The 16,674-nt window shown below is 36.5% G+C and overlaps 1 protein-coding gene across 5 annotated transcripts; it reads right to left on the bottom strand.

Annotated features, from left to right (window-relative positions):
* Nucleotides 1–245: 245 nt before the first annotated feature.
* LOC113774653 (general negative regulator of transcription subunit 3) lies at nt 246–16,428 on the bottom strand. Of its 5 annotated transcripts, none has more exons than XM_027319239.1 (16): nt 16,161–16,428; nt 15,902–16,033; nt 14,848–14,985; nt 14,311–14,361; nt 13,761–13,850; nt 13,514–13,660; nt 13,116–13,226; nt 12,803–12,871; nt 10,354–11,085; nt 8,889–9,053; nt 6,661–6,829; nt 5,828–5,970; nt 1,625–1,903; nt 1,404–1,538; nt 1,133–1,311; nt 246–572 (listed from the first exon to the last, which is right to left on the bottom strand). In XM_027319239.1, exons 1-16 carry the CDS (start codon nt 16,251–16,253, stop codon nt 506–508), a joined length of 2,700 nt encoding a protein of 899 aa, XP_027175040.1. In that variant the 5' UTR covers nt 16,254–16,428; the 3' UTR covers nt 246–505. The 5 variants fall into 5 exon arrangements, with proteins under 5 accessions (XP_027175040.1, XP_027175044.1, XP_027175045.1 ...); XM_027319243.1 differs by having other exon boundaries at nt 6,661–6,730; XM_027319244.1 differs by having other exon boundaries at nt 6,661–6,727.
* Between the last annotated feature and the right edge of the window lie 246 nt (nt 16,429–16,674).

Raw genomic sequence — 16,674 nt, 5'->3', positions numbered from 1 at the left:
GGAATTCCGAGCTCATCTGAGTCACGCTCAAGCTCATGTACCAAGGCCACCAGTCAAGCTCGAGCTTCGAGTTCTTTGCTCATTCTCAAGCTCGAGTAGCACAGATAAGGATCGAGCTCGACTTTACTCGATTTACGCATGCTACTAGTTGCAAGCAGTAAATATCAGAATTCTCCTAGTCAGGATACTACCAACTCGATAATATTTGGAAAATGGCAGATGAAAGAAACTCCAACACAATGAGCTTCCAAGAACTCGATCAACCATGGACATCCATGGTTGCAACAGATATATGCAGCACTTGAGCATGTAAATTTACAGACGTCAGGCAGAACAATCAGCTCGGTTTTACAAGAAGCTTTATATAGCTGTTTGTCTTCATGCAGAATGTAGCAATTGGTCATCCATAATCTACTAAAAAACAGCACTTAATCTGGTAAGCAAAACCAAAATATTCACTAAAAGGTGTGAGGGACATAAAAAGCAGCGGTTGATAATCAATGTTCTACACTATAAGCTCATCTTCAAGATAATTGTACTCAAACGTGAACTCAGTCTTGATTCTCTGGCACCTAAACAAGAGTAAGGTATTTCATTAAAACCACAACAATGAAAACTTACTAGAAAATGCATATGTCTAATCAGTTTGCTCAGAAGATTGGCAGACATCAATAAGTGCAAGCAATGTATTTGAATTTCCCATTAATGTTGTCCTGTTCCAACATAATGGAATGTTACATTTCCTTCCCAAATAATAAATCCTTATTCCTGATGTATAAATGACTTAAAATAACTATGAAAGTGTATTTAAGATTTATTAGGCAATAATAACCACATTTAAAAACTTGCACTGATCAGTCGCCACAAGAAGACAACAAAAAACTGCAGATGTGCGGAGAACAACAGACAAAACAGTCAACCTGAAATTTATGAGTTTCCTTCAGTTTCAGTTCTCAATTGCCACAACAAAGAAAGAAAATCAGAAGGCATCTAAAAGCTACATGCTTAGAGACCAATGCAAAAGGTTTAAGCGTGACATCACAAACAAGAGCAAAAGGCAAATATTAGAATTAAGACTGATGTAAATTAGCAAAAAGGAGTCCAAATGAAAATGAAATTAGAACATGCATACCATCCGTGCTGCTCATCATTGCCAATATGGAAATCAAAGTAAACGTATGTCCCCTGTTCATAATCATCAGTGGCAATATCCGGCTCCTTGTGTCTCTGAAACCATGTATTGTACTTCCTATGGTATCTCCATGATTGCTTCTTCAATTCCTTAGCAGCCAGATACTGCTGATAAGTATTCTGCCAATGAAGATTACAATTTTATCATGCTAGATGACTTGGAAAAGCAAAAAGCAATAGAAGCATTACAAAATGATTAAAATTACTACAACCTGTTGGTAGTAAAACGCAAAGAACAGGGTATCAGTGCCGTAGTTATCAGCTCCAAGACGCTCCCAGAAAGCAGGGTTATTGACAATTGGTGCCTGCACTTGGGGATAGCTTGGAGGAGTCACCACAGGGTGTCTCTGTGCAATGCCAAAGGAAAATATTAGACAAAAATATAGTCACCATATGGAAGAGAAATAAATAGCCAAATAAAATCGTTTCATACTGGAGTATAGCTCTTTGCCCGCTCAGAATCTTTTGGTTGTGGAAGTTTATAAAATGAAGATTCAAGCATCTGTAAATTGTACAACTGGTCATGCATTCCTCCAGATGTTGCAGGAGAAACACTGAGGTTATCACCAATTGCACCCAGGTCTGCAACACTTCTTCGACCAATGACACCAAGACTTCCAGAAGGTTGACTGGATTGCAAAGGCTGACCAGGAGATAAATCAATGTCCCTTGGCATTTGAGATGATTCTGTAAGAGCGCTACCCGCTCCAGCCTGCAGGAGACAGGGGATGACAGCCATCAGACATTCAAAAGCAATTCTGCGACAATAAGTTGGAACCAGTGACTCATTATTACATGAGATTGCATCATGAGCTGAAAATACTCGAAAACTCATTACTTCCACACTGGGATAGCATTAGACATAATATCCAGGTGTAGGACCCAAATGCATTGAAATCAAAAAGAATATTGAACCCCATTAAAAAAAAAAAATGCTGTAGTGATGCTTCAGGGTGTTATGCTGCTTTTATTATCATGTAATCTGAGCACGTTTTGTCCAACTGAATCTTCAAGACCAAAGCAAAAGACAAAGGATTCGAAATTGAGACATTCTAGCTTGGATAAAGATCTTGTATGCATCGTAATGCTAATCTTCATTACACAGGTCCTAATTCTTATCCAAGCCCCAATAGCCATTTTTCATTACACAGGTTTCAAAAAACATCCAAATGGAACCGCTGACATTTTTACTAGGAAAAACAAATGAAAAAGAACCAATAACTTTCAGGCAGAATATGTACATCAAAGGACATATGGTAGAGTAGACAAACCCTAATTCAGATAGGTACACAACCTAATTCAGATGGTTACATGAATTTTTCCCTAAAAGCATGCCATAGAACATGCGACACTGCAGTAAAGCAATTTTTTTTTATATATTTTCAATGATTTTTCAAAGCAACCATCAAAATGGTTAATAAAGAGCAGCCCAAATATGCAAAATGCTGCTACTTCAAGTTCAATTAACAGGGTACGTGGCTCAAATGATACAAACATTTGAACTAAGCAAGCTACCAACCAAAAGCATCCTCATGCCAGCCACATTTTCTATGTTGTTCGAAATCTATCAAATTTGGACACTGCAGCTCCTATAACTATCACATGGAATGTGGAATTTGTTTGCTATAACTTCACTTGACCAGCATGGCAAGGTGTTATTTATCTATTTATATAACAGTGCTTTTTGTGGAACTTGCCCAACTTATTCATGAGATTTCATCAAATATCTCTAAACCTTTGATCTGGTAGCCATAAAAGCAAGCAAAATTTGTGTCTATGACTTAAAAATGGTTACGTAATGTGATTAATACAGGCATATGCGCATAATAGATACTTCAGTGGAAGTTTTTGAATATGGAGGCATTGGCTGAGGCACTTCATATCCCATGAGGCCCTGCAATACAAAACTACCAACAGAGGAGCTGTAAGCCTACAAAATTTTGCAAATAAAACCACTGGATGAAATTATGCTACATGGTTAAACACCATATCTCACAAGAGCAAGTTGCCCATCATTTTTCTAAACATGCAAGATGAATAGCAACTCTCTCCCTCCCTCCTTGAAACTTTGCCTCTCCCTCGAGAATGGACTTTATCATTTAAGGCAAGTCCTTACTGGCCTTCATAACATTTCCTTTTCTTCACCTCTAAACATAACTGTTAGTAATTATCTCCAGTTTTGTCCAGTATCCTGACACATCACTCTGATAACTCCAATAATTGGCTGTCTGAAAATGTTAGTAATAAAATCCAAAAGTGAAAATTCTACATTTGATGGATTAACATCACAATACAACTCTTATGGGATTAGCAAGTAGAGAAATGAGACAATAGAAAAACATAACATAGAAGAGACTCATTTAATAATTTTCCCCAGGAATGAAGAGGATGTTATCATCCAACAGATTCCTAATCAGAATAGTTGTTAAGGTGCACAAGGAACAGTGCCAAGCTACTGAGGATACTAAGGGACAACTTTACATCTTGATCTTGCAAAGTATGGTAATGTTGCAAAGGTAGCACAAAGAGACAAGGCACAAGGCACATGGGACTTGAGGCACAAACCTCTCTAAGTTCTGGTATGCTTTATCAGTTGTACCTTTTCATTTTGTGTTCCCATCTAACTTGACTTCTTGTTTAAACAGCAGCAGTTAAAATCACTGGAGTGCGGAGATATATACTATCATATCTTTCATAACCTTAAATTCAGATCCAATAACTGCAATTGCATATCAAGGCTTAAACTAAATGCTTAGGCCCCCTCCAGGCTCCAGATCTATTTCTATCCTAGTTCCCCAGTTCCCCAAAGTTGATATAATTTTCCACCCTCAGCCAATATTCTCTTGCCTTCTTTCCTGTCTCTTCCCATTCTTCACCTCTCACCCCGCCACTTTCATCAGTTACTAATTTCTTGTTCTTTTATTATAACACTACTCTACCTTCTGCACTTGTATCATTACTCTCAACCTCCTCGTCTTCTTGTTCGCTTCAGGATTGCAAGCACTGAAATTCGTGCTTGCACCTAAGCGACAAGGTATTCTGTTGCCTCAGTGCACCTTGTACCTGTAGCACCTCTGAGACCAATATCTCAACGATTTCTGTTGATCCTTTTATTTTAAATCGGAAAGAAGGCTATTAAGGCTGAACTTTTAAAAGAGAACAGAGTTATGGATGTCCAAGAGGTCGCAAATTGTATCGCTCATCAAGAATTAGAAGCTCACACAATAAAGGTGACAAAAACTGTCATACCATGTGAAATTTCAGCATATTACAGATTCACCACTTAAGGTTCAATTAGCAACCTCAAACCTCCATAGCTAGACGGAAATAGCCATGGAAGTTTACAATACTAAAGAAATACAATATCCCACATATGCAACTTTTGCTGAAAAAAAATTACGTTGGCGAGTCCTTCAACCTCCAAAAACTTTTATCTCTTACCAATATCATCATGTTTGAACACCAGCTCTGTAATACTCAAAGCATTATATTCATCAGGTGAATTCAGTAGACTGAAGACAAAGCAAAGCCAAGATAAACTTACTGCTAAAGGACACAGGCGAAAATACACTTATTTAGATAAATCTATGGGCTCTCTCGTTCAACCTAAAGATATTCCTTGAGCATAACAGCATATGACTATGTTCAATAATAGACCTCACTCCAGAACTTCATAACTGCAAAGTGACAAAAGATCTGTATTTGCAAGACTATTGGCTCAGTTTTATCCAGCAAAACGCTAGATTCAATCAAGAAATCACAAAATTAATGACAGATTTACAAGGAAATCTTGCCAGAACAAGTAGGCCAAGTTTTATAAGCGGCCTCTCAAATGAAGGTTGCTATATGGTGGAATATATGGGTGTTAACTTTAGTGTTCCTGCAAACCTATTAGTAAAACTTGTTACAACGTGGGATATACATGTGTCCTCTCCTTACTCAGCTTGACACCATCCAGCAAGCTACCACTCCTCAAACAATCATTTAGAGAATGTGAGTTTGAGCGTTTCAGATAAATAAATGTTGAATGCAAACAATCAAGTACTAAGAGCATCTGATAAGTGATTCTAGAGTACACTAAAATACAACTATGTGGAGAGAATCCAATAGCAATACTAAAACGACAATTTATTACTTAGGCTTAAATTTCTGGCACCACTCAGTTGTTGCCTTCCTGATGGAGTGATGAATTCTTTGTGCATAACCTAAGTCAAGAAACCTATTACAGAATATTCATGAATTTGATCTCAGAAAATGTACAAAATCAATGTGTGCACAACAATACAAACTCCACCTACACTGCCCTCAGCGCATCAATTGAGCTACTAGGAGCTCAGCCATGGAGCATGCTTGTGATTATTGTAGCAATACAAAGTCCAAGAGGATAAGAATATGACTGTTTACAATTGAGTCACTGGGATGCTAGACCATGCCGCATTTGTAGTACGATTTTGAATACAAATACTCAAAGGATGTCCACAATATTTGCAACTTTGAATTTATCTATACTATTGAAAATCAGATAATCATTTGTGTATAATAGCCAAAATCTTTGCAAAAACCAGCACTAGTCATAAAGTTACTTGAAACATCAGAAAAGTTTTTGGAAAGAATAATAAAAACAAAATATACATACCGGAGGATCCAACGCATATGAAGCCTTCATATCATCCTCATTCATCAGATTCTTCACAAGTCCAGAGTTTCCAATAGATTCAGAGGAATCCTCAGATACTGCAGGTTGCTGATGCAACTCCTCCACTTTTGCATGACCAACATCTGTAGTTGGAAACAAAGTATCTTCATTCAACATTTGTATATTCTAATAATACAATGGCCACAAAAGTAGCAAACCATTACTGTGATACAGAGAAAACTATTTCACCTTTCCCAGTGTGGAAAACCTAACAAGCACATTTTCTTTCCCCACTCCCCCTTCCCCCCACCCCCACCCCCCAAAAATTTGGTGCACCTAATAAGTATATCAACAGCGAAACCACAATGTAACACATTGCTCCTACAATGCTACCTTGATATTATTAATTGCTGCAAACTAAGTGTGCAGTCTCCACATTGGAGCCAATTAAGTCGCAATAAATTTGACCACAAAATGGTTACCAGGAAAGTTTAGAATGATACATACGCAGATAAAAATTCCACTGCTCCCTCATTCCTGAGCATAAATCCCAGATCTTTGATGCACAATATACCAGCCATTTTCTACACAAATCCTTGAGATATAAACTAAAAACTTCAATTGACACCATACATTCACCAAATATATGCATTTTGACAAGTATGGGGTTCTAGGTAAATTTCCATTTTGGAAAAGTAGCATAACATTAGAGGTTAAATACAGCCAAATTGTCAAAGAAAAGGAATGCTTGAATGAAACTGACTAATCTTGTAAAAAGCTAATGATGCATAATCAAAAACTAAGTATAATGCTGATGCTGTAATTCAGAATACCAGCATCTCTAGACCCTGCCAATATTTGAGTCTGCTGACTTGACGACTGATGGATTGGAATGGGCTGCTGCTGCAATGAGGGAGATGATGGAACACTGTTAAGACCAGCTGGTTGAACCCCAACTCCCAACCCAAGTTGAGACGAGACAGAGGAGCTTTGGGAATTGAACTGAAAATATCATTCATAATTACATGACACTAAAAAAAATCTCATCACATGTAACAAGTCATCAATTATGACATTACATATAAAATTCGGGGTCAAGAACAAAAATAGCATTTTATATCTGTTTACCATTCAATTAATCAAGCACTACTTAAGGTTAGCATTTTGTGTCCGGGCACCTTTCAATTAAACAAGCACTATGAACTTTTACAGCATATCTACAACAATAACTTAATTGTGCAACAGCACTCATGTCAACAGTCTCTAGCTGAGTTTGGGACAGTGGGGAAGGCTATATCGCTTGAGATAAAAAGAAAAGAAACAAAGCCTCCTAACAATAAAATAAACTACGGACTTTTAGGTCGATAGATGTCTCAGGACACAAAATAGCTAGTAGAGAAAAATCGGCAGACACAGCAATTACTTTTGCCTGGACTTTGCTCTTTCCACCACTGATATCAAAAGTTCTTTCAGCAACTAGATCATTTTCCTTTTCAAGCCACGTGAGAACTGCCCACAAATTTCACCTGATTCCTAACTCATTCATCTTCCAGATAAATCCTGCCTACAATCCTTGTAACTTTTATAAACTATGTTACATAGACTGACATATCGGTGTCAGAACTGGTATGTGTCTAATGTCAGATTAGATACTATTCCAAAAGCGATATACAGGGACACAATCAAAAAGTTTTATATGGATACGGAAGTGCTAGCTCATATGATTTATCAGCAGTATTTTACAATTATGAAAAAGATGGCTCTAGCACAGAACAACCTCCCATCTGCCATAGAACATGACAAAGTCAAGCTTTCCAACCAGGGCCCCTGCGCGTATCTTTTTTGAAAAAGGGATGAAAGAGAGAAAAGATCAGACCAGGCAAAGAGAGCAGATTCACTAATCTAGAGATTGCAAACTCTTACAGCTCTATAGGTTCTTTGGTGAAGTTTTATCACCCAAAAGCAATCATCAAATAATTAATGACCATTGATTGCTGATAAAATAAATGTCAATTAAGATAAAGATTTTATCCTTAGAACTATATATCCCTTGTAGGAAAAAGTTCAAGTTGCCCAGGAGCATTAAATTTTGTATAATGAACAAGTTGCTATAGGTGATGCTGGCCTAGGGCTAGCTTTAATTATTTCGCCATGGTATACCCAATCCATGGGGATTGTCTTGATCGTCGCATATCCATAATTTCAGTCCTTCATTCCTTCCCTAATTCATACTTAAGAGAGGAGTCTTACAGTGAATTCATCCCTTAAAGATCCTATGGTCTCTTGTTCTGTTACAACAGTTACCTCTATCTTATCACGTGCTAATCCATCTGTTGATTATTATTATTATTATTATTATCATCTTTCTACTTTCGCCAAATTGTTATATTTTGTTAATTCTTACTCATCGTTCGCTCTACCACCACCTTTCTTGTCTTCTTTTTTTTAAAAATTTTAAAAATTTTTTTTCCATCAGACCATTCAAACTGTCAATGGAGAATGCTGGCCAAATTTAACTCTTCACGGCAATGTGCGAGCCATAAATCTTTCACGAAATTTCATCCAATTCCAGATTCGAGTTAGCGATGACTACAACCCACCTAACACAATCTTTTTCTTCTCTCCTTCATCATATCAACATGGATGTGTACACTTAATTTGATCATGTGTTTGCATGGGCATGTCTTTTACATATATATATATGGATATGTACCATATTATAGATTTATGTTTACATGCAGTTTCTAGCCATTTTTACAGCTGTAAATTTCAAAATGAAGGGAATCCAACCACTTTAACACAGTTTACCCAGATCATAACAGCCTACTATTCCTTTTCATTTTGGTAGACATTCATTGATACAACAAACAAGGAAGGCAGAAGTAGGATAGGCTTCATTCTATGTCATTATCTCTGCAATGATGGTGTACCATCATGCTCAAACAAGTAACATGTGCCAAAGGTAAATATTTGTGTGTAGATATACCAGCCCACTTGTACAGACAGTTACAGGAAACTAAGTAACAGGAAGAACTTCTAGTCAAGAAAGCAGAAAGATCACCTGCTGCAAGAGGGAATTCTGTTGCTGAGCAGAGAATTGTTTATGATTCCCTCCGCTAAGAGGCAAGCCAAGAAGGTTAGTTTGACCCTGCTGAACCTGCTGAAACCGCTGCAGAAACTTCTCCCTCTGGTCAGGAGCAATTTCAGTTCTTCCACGGAATTGTCCCTAAGAAAGTACATTATCAGTTGTAGACTCAAATATGTCAAACCAAAGGACCATGCACATATATTTCACACATTAAACATAACAGTCATTACTAAGCCAATTAAGTTTTTTACCACAAACCCATATTATACGGTTTGATCCATTCTAATAGTTACCATACAATGATTTATTTCTCCACCATCAAAAGTCCTATTATGCTTGAGTTCCAGAACTATCGCTCCTTTGTAAAAATAGCTTCAAGGTTTCTAAATCAAGGGTATGGGTATCGCGAAATAAATTAAATACGTAGATTAACTGCATTTATTTAAACTGTGCAACTAGGCAAAATCCAGTTAGAAGAATGTCAAAGGTAGAATTGGATCAAGGAATACTTCATCAATCCTAGTGAAACAGTCATTATCTTCATTGCAGATAGTTCTCATATCATAATTCATTTCTCAATCATCGAAAGTCCCATTAATTACGAATTGCATAACTATCTTCTTTATTAAAATAGCTTCAGGGCTTCAAAATCAAGGGCATGGGTATCGTGATAGAATTTAAAAATGCAGATGAACTGCATTCAATTAAATTGTGTGAAGCGAAATAAATGATTCCAATTAGTAGAATGTGAAAGATAAAAGTTGATAAGAATATAGTGCCTTCCTCCCATTGATAGTCATTCTTTCCTTTTTAGGTTATCCCAAAATATATCACTTGCCTTCATTTGACTAACATGTTCCCATTCAAAATCTACCTTTACCCCTCAAGACACTTCAAAAAATCAATTCATTTGCCTTTTATCGGCCCACTAATTGTTACCAAGGAAAACAAAAAAGAAAAGGAAAACACTTGCATAGTTCATGAAAGCCACCAAAGGTAAAGCAACTAAATGGCTTGATTGCATGTGTTATTCAGCGATAATATTTTGAAATTGAAAAACAACATCATGGTTACACACTTCTTTGTGTAATAATAATTATAATTTTCAAAAACTATGCACTGTTAATAACAATTACAATTTCCGTGACAACTTTTTTTGGGGTTCAGGGAGTACAAAAATTGGGTTGGAAAACAGCCCAGCAGTTGCTATAAAAAAAATTTAAGTTACATAAAAATATGCTGAAAGTTCAAAAGAAACACTGCATAACGCCATTATTCAATCAAATACATCTTATAGAAGTAAAAACCAATTAAAGCAAAATTTCAACAACAGGTTTTCCACTTCGATTCTCAGCTTGCACAAAAAAATATACGATGCAAGCAAGAATGGTAAATTGAAATCAGCCAAAACAGAAGAGCTTACAGCAGAACCACATACCACCTCATTCTGGTTCTGAAAGGAACTTCCAGGCCTCCATTGTATACCATGAACCACAGAAGAAGATAACACCCTCCCAGCCATAGATGCAGCCTCACCAACACTCCCAGCATCAGCTGAGCCAATTCCATCACCAGTTTTCCCAGCCTGTGGCAAGATCATTCTATTACCAAGAGGAGATACAAGTGATTGCACCATGCTACTACTTCCAAGTCTTTCCTCAGCTCCAAGCATGTTTCTTTTTCCCATTTCAGAACCTGACGTTACACTACCAAGGGCTCCATTGCTCGAAATTGTGCTTCCAGAACTGATAGGGACACTACTTGATGGTTGGTTGGATAATCCACCTCTACCAACACCTCGTAGCCCAACTTCAGCAAGAGCTGGGGAAGGTTTACGGCCAGGGAAACTTGTAATGTCTTCTTCCTTTACTGAATAAGGGACACTTACAGGAGATGAAGGAACGCCTGCATTATCTAAGAGACCGGTTGAAGAACTTGAACCAAAATGACCAGAGGAAGCAGTTGATGCACCAACAAAGTCACTTGTAGCTTTCACAATACCAGGATTGGAATGGCTTCCTACTGGTGTTGGTGGAGCAGAAGCAGCAGCTGAACTGCTTTTAGGAGGGGGAGTCCTTGCAACAGTATCAGTAGTAGTGTCCTGGGTTGCTGTTTCCTCAACTTGCTCTTGGGGAGAAGTGCCTTGTTGATTGGCAGATGTAGCTGTAGCCTAAATATATGATTACAAAAAATTGTATTAGATTCTCTAAGAGCTTTCTCAAAGGATGAATAAGACAATAAGCGAAACAAATACCAAAAGGTGAGAGAGAGAGAGAGAGAGAATAGGTATACCAGCAGCGGCTACAATGCCATAGCTAACAAAAGAAAAGCGTAATCAAAGTTTAATGAAGGTTTCCGACCCCGCACCACTAAAGGAAGGGATGAACTGAAGAACAAACTTCCAAAACTTTAAACCACTAACATGTACCTACGGTCCACTAACAACTCCTAAGCTGGTAAAACCTCTAATTGGTCCTTCCTTCACCTTGATATAGGATACTGATTCTTTATGATATCTATTGACCGGTTTTGAACTAAACCAAAACAAATTTCAGTACTGCCCAATTACTATGCGCCACCACCCCCTCCAAAAAAAAAAAAAAAAAAGCAGAGAGAGAAGAAAATAGTCTACTTCAATTTCCCACTTTGGTCGCCCAATAACAGTTAATGCCCAGGTTTCGTTACACTTTGGATAAAACTGCTGCACAATGAAATCTCGGAATGCTTAGTTCCATCCCAGTGATAAAAGAGAAATTCCTACAGAACTGGAGAATCAAATTCAAAAAGTTGAACCACTAACAGAGTTTCTCAGTGTTAGCTTGAGTCAACAAAGATCAACAGTCCGTGACCATATCAACAAATGAAGAGATTGCAACAACAACAAACTAGGAACCTGCTGCAAAGTATGAATAGGTCAACCAATTTTGTGAAACATGATATAAACTATATAACAGAAACACGTGAAAGGGTAGGAACTCAGCAAATTTTATGGAAATGATCATCCCATGATGACGCTACAAAGACAGAACACATCTCCTAACATGTCATCATATGCCAATAATGCTAATAACTGCTGTCTATCCTTCAGTAGATTTTTATACAAGAATTTCTATATTTAAAAATTCAGTATTTTGTCTTCAAATAAGAAAAAGGGCATATTTTGCACAGCCATTAAATGCCAATTATCAAAGTCAAGCGCCATAATCCTCCTTTCTTTCATTTTTTTCAGTTTTCAATAAAGAAATCTTATTTTGTTTCAGAAAAGAAGATGGAAAACTAATCGAACTGTTCATATAATGCCTAGATTAGAAGTGTCATGACCAATAAGATTATTCGGCAAACCAGACCACGAACTATCACAAGTTACTACAAATGTCAATCAAAAGTACTGATTCCTCTAATATCAAAACTTTTAGTTCAACTAATTTTTCCGAATACATGCATCATCTAGCAATGGAATCAGTGAGTTTGTTTGGATAAGATTTATTTGATCCAGTTACTGTAGCACTTTTTGTGATGTGATGTATGTGAGATAAAAAGGTGATTGGGAATTGTGTGTATGATGTAAGCAAAACAAAATCTGAAATTTTTATTCCAAATTCTTGTTGTCCAAACAAACTCAGTGGGTCTGAAGCTGCTCCAGAAATAAACATTCCCCTTCAGAAATGTAGTGTGGAAAAGAACATGAGGACATTCAAGACAAGATCTCAAAAGGACTCCTTTATCAGAATTAAAAGCAGCTTAACAATTAGGGATGGGGGGCAAAAACATACAGGTGTTTGAGCAGCAGGTGTAGCCAAATGATTTTTCAAGACAAGATCTCAAAAGGACTCCTTTATCAGAATTAAAAGCAGCTTAACAATTAGGGATGGGGGGCAAAAACATACAGGTGTTTGAGCAGCAGGTGTAGCCAAATGATTTTTCATGCTTAAAACTGCATTGGAGGCACTGACACCCTGGCGAACAATAAGAAACGTCAAACAGTTCAGCTAGCCAGCAAAAGTGCAAGACAACTCAAAACTCCTACTAAACTATTGCGAGAGTGTAATTGCACAATTACTACATTTCAATATAAACAAGGCTCTTTCAACAAGTATATTTACCAAGTTTAAACCTTCAAGGGAAAAACAAAAAGCCAATTGACAAAACACCTTATGTTAAATCAACAAAATAGGGTAAAGTGGCAAATATAATTTTCACCTTAACAAGACCAGGAGGGCCCATTGTTACTAAATCTTCAAGAGACTCCACCCTGTCTAAAGGTAAAGAGCTGTAAAGCTCGTCAACATCATCGAAATCATCGAAATCCTCCTACAAAAAAAGTATGATCATCTCTTGAATCACAGTAGAAATGCCAGTCAGGAAAGCTAGCAGTGAAGGCATGCTAACAGGATACACAAAATGGAAATCCTATCAGAGAACCATATATAGCATTCAACAGATGATCATCATTATAGCAGATTATTATTCTTTGACACCTGATAATTAGCACACAAAGGATGATTACATTATAAGTACTTGAATGAGAATAATGCATTCTGCGCTAGCTAATTACTTCAGAATGCATAAGAAAGCTACCAAATATTCAGATAGATAACCTGATTACGCTCAACATAATCGTCCAAGAAATCTTTAACATCATTAACTGTTTCAGGACTTAATTCATCATTGTCCAGTAGTCTCAAAATCAATTCTAGTTTCATTATATGAGCCTTGTGTCGAGCAATTGACGCCTCCAAATGTGTCTGCAGGAGAAAAAATAAATAAAATAATTCTTCAATCAATAATGATATAAGTCAATGAGAAATCACATGCACATTAATAGGATAAATTCATATCCCTTACCAGTCTAGGAGGCCTTGTTTTCCCTTTTTTTACAGAGAGACCCTCGATTTCAGCTTCAAAGCTATCAATTTGATTTTCTAGTTCGCTCACCTACTCACGGACAAAAGGAAAACAAGTACTAAAAACCTAAATGATTTCAAAGAAATTACAGGCATATAGTAAAGACAAACCTAGCAGTAAAAATAGAAACAACGTCAACCAAAAATAAAATGTGAATTGGAAAGACAATGCATAATATACTGCCCAGAAGATTAAAAGTTAAACCAAATAATTATAAGCAGTTGTTGAAAACATGAAGAGACTGGAAAACCATCAGTCCATAGCAAATTATTGGCTATAAACAAGTGAAACAACTAATTTCTCAAACAACACCATTTCTCAGAAAGTTTCAAGAAGGTAGCATGGATTTGCATCACCGTAAAGGAATGAAAATAAACGCATGAAATCTAAGAACTTCCAATAATTCAAAATGGAAGCAGATCTCCACAAAACCAATATTGTTTCCAATTAAACATATATTACAGCAAAAGACAAAGTGTCAGATCCATACCACATTGTTCAGCCAATCTCTTGTATCTGATTTAGCTTTCTCCTTTGGATCCTACAATGAAATTGAATAACGTTCGACAATAAGCAAAACCACTGATGGACAAATAGGCAGCATAAGTAGATCAAAATAATCTCAGGGTTCTAGATTGATGATCCTAAAACTATCATAAGAATATGCATGGAAAACCATAAATGAAACATCTGATGAAGCCAAATATAGTGAACAGGTTCAGAAATTTTTATAAATTCATATGGAAATTTCTCAACTCTACAAAGATCAACCTTACCACAGAAATCACCCCCTCCCCCCCCCCCCCCCAAAAAAAAAAAAAAAATCCCCCACAAAAAATGAAGTTCAAAGTTATAACCAAACAAAAACAGGGAAAAAATGTGGAACGTAAAACTGGCCATGGTGTACATTAAATGAATTGCACATGAAAAAATGCTAATTGAAAGATATACATGAAGATGGGTGATATAAGAAAATTACCAACATCAAAGTGAAGAATCAGAGGAAAACATGTGCCAGAAAGCTTACCGTCTTAGGCTGTTGGCCCAGGCCTTCTTTTGAAAATGCTTTTGTTTTAGTTTCCTTCTCACAGATTTTAAATCGTTCCATTTCACGCTCAATTTGCTTGCGAGCATCCATGAGAGCCTGCTCATAAGAGGCACTAACCTATGTCAACACGTATGACAAGAAGATTTATGGTCAACTTCTGCATGATTTATGAGATTCAAAATATCTCCAATTTAATCAACATATACAAATATAAGAAAACATGTATCACAAAAACACTTATGGTCAACTTCTGCATGATTTGAGAGGTTCAAAAATAACCTAACCTAGGCAATATATAAAGATATTATAAAGTGACTGAACAGGACCGTCAACAGACAAATGAAGGTAAAGTAGTGCTGCAATACAAGAAAAAAGAAAGCAAGTAGATAAACTCAACATAAATGTATAATCAGTGCAACTGACTCAAGCACCTTACAGACAAGGTCGTACATCATAAATTGGTATATTTGATTAAAACCAAAACATTAAAACTAAAACAAAGCAGATGTTTAAATAAGTCAGAAGTTCATAACGTCCATGCTTAAAGTCTACATAAAGATCCAACTCCGAAATGGTAAGACCAATTCCTTTTGAATTTAAGGATGTATTTTCTTCTATTGCAGCAAAAATAATGCAGAACTTCAATTGCTAGAAAACATTGACTCTTCACCATCAAAGGAACTTGTTCTAATGAGTCATGCTATTAAATTACACATTAGTCAAAACAAAAAACCCAACTTGATGCACTTATCTAAAGATCAGATATGAAATGTGTAATTAACGTCGCATTCCCTACAATCCCAGAATTAGGATTACCATAAAGAAAGAGAAGGATGAGAAGAAAGCCAAATTTCATTCAAGTTCCCAAAATCTTTAAAAAAAAATTAACCCCTATATCAAAAGGGTCAAATTCTTTACAGCCTTGTTGTGCATGCATGAACAAATTCCAGAGAATTTACTGTTCAAGAAACTAATTAAACAACAGCAATAAGAAGAAGAGCAAAAACCAGGAAGCAGTGGGGAAAAAAGTCACCTTTTTATCCTTAATTTCACTGGATTGGATCCATGTCTTAATTTGGTCTCTGTATCTTTGAAGCTTTTTAATTTCCTTCTTCAAATCCGCTTCAAATTTCTCCTTCTGATTCGCATTGTCCGTATCATAAACCTACACTCACGAAAAAATTGGCAAATGAACAAAAACACTCTACATGCACTGAAACCAATTAAGCACAGATGATAATAATAATAACTAAACGCCAACAAACACAGTTAAAATCAAAGATTAGAAAAACCTTGTTCCAAATGCTGTCGAATACATCCACGCCTTCTTGAACCTTCTTAAGAACCCGATCGATTTCTCCCTGCAGCTTTCGACTTGCGCCCATTTCTCAATCTTATTAAACAAAAAAAAAAAAAACCCCCTCAATTGAAATCCGTCAAATCGAACATTAAACTAGGGTATTTCTTGAAGATAATGAAATTGAATAAAGGGGCGATTTTCGTTATTTATTTGTTTGGTTTCTTTGATTTATATTTATTTGTTTGGTTTCTTTGATTTATACTTTCTGGGTTTTGGTTCTTTTTGGTGATTTTTGGGGTTTTGACAGTTATAGTATTGGCAGGCACTCTCGGCTGGGCGTTTTCACTAAAGTGCAAGAGGTCAGAAAGAGAGACTTGAATTTTGGGCAAATGACAACGTTGTCCCTCAATTATTTTTTACAGCTGAAATTTTCCCCCACCTTTTTGCAACCAATTTGGTCCTTCTACCTGCTTACTCCCCCAAGAAAAAGCAAAATTTCAAATCCT

Source organism: Coffea eugenioides, chromosome 6 (assembly GCF_003713205.1).
Source record: "Coffea eugenioides isolate CCC68of chromosome 6, Ceug_1.0, whole genome shotgun sequence".
Lineage (NCBI taxonomy): Eukaryota > Viridiplantae > Streptophyta > Magnoliopsida > Gentianales > Rubiaceae > Coffea > Coffea eugenioides.
Note: the sequence above shows the minus strand (reverse complement) of the source record. Positions and strands in the feature narration are given on the sequence as shown.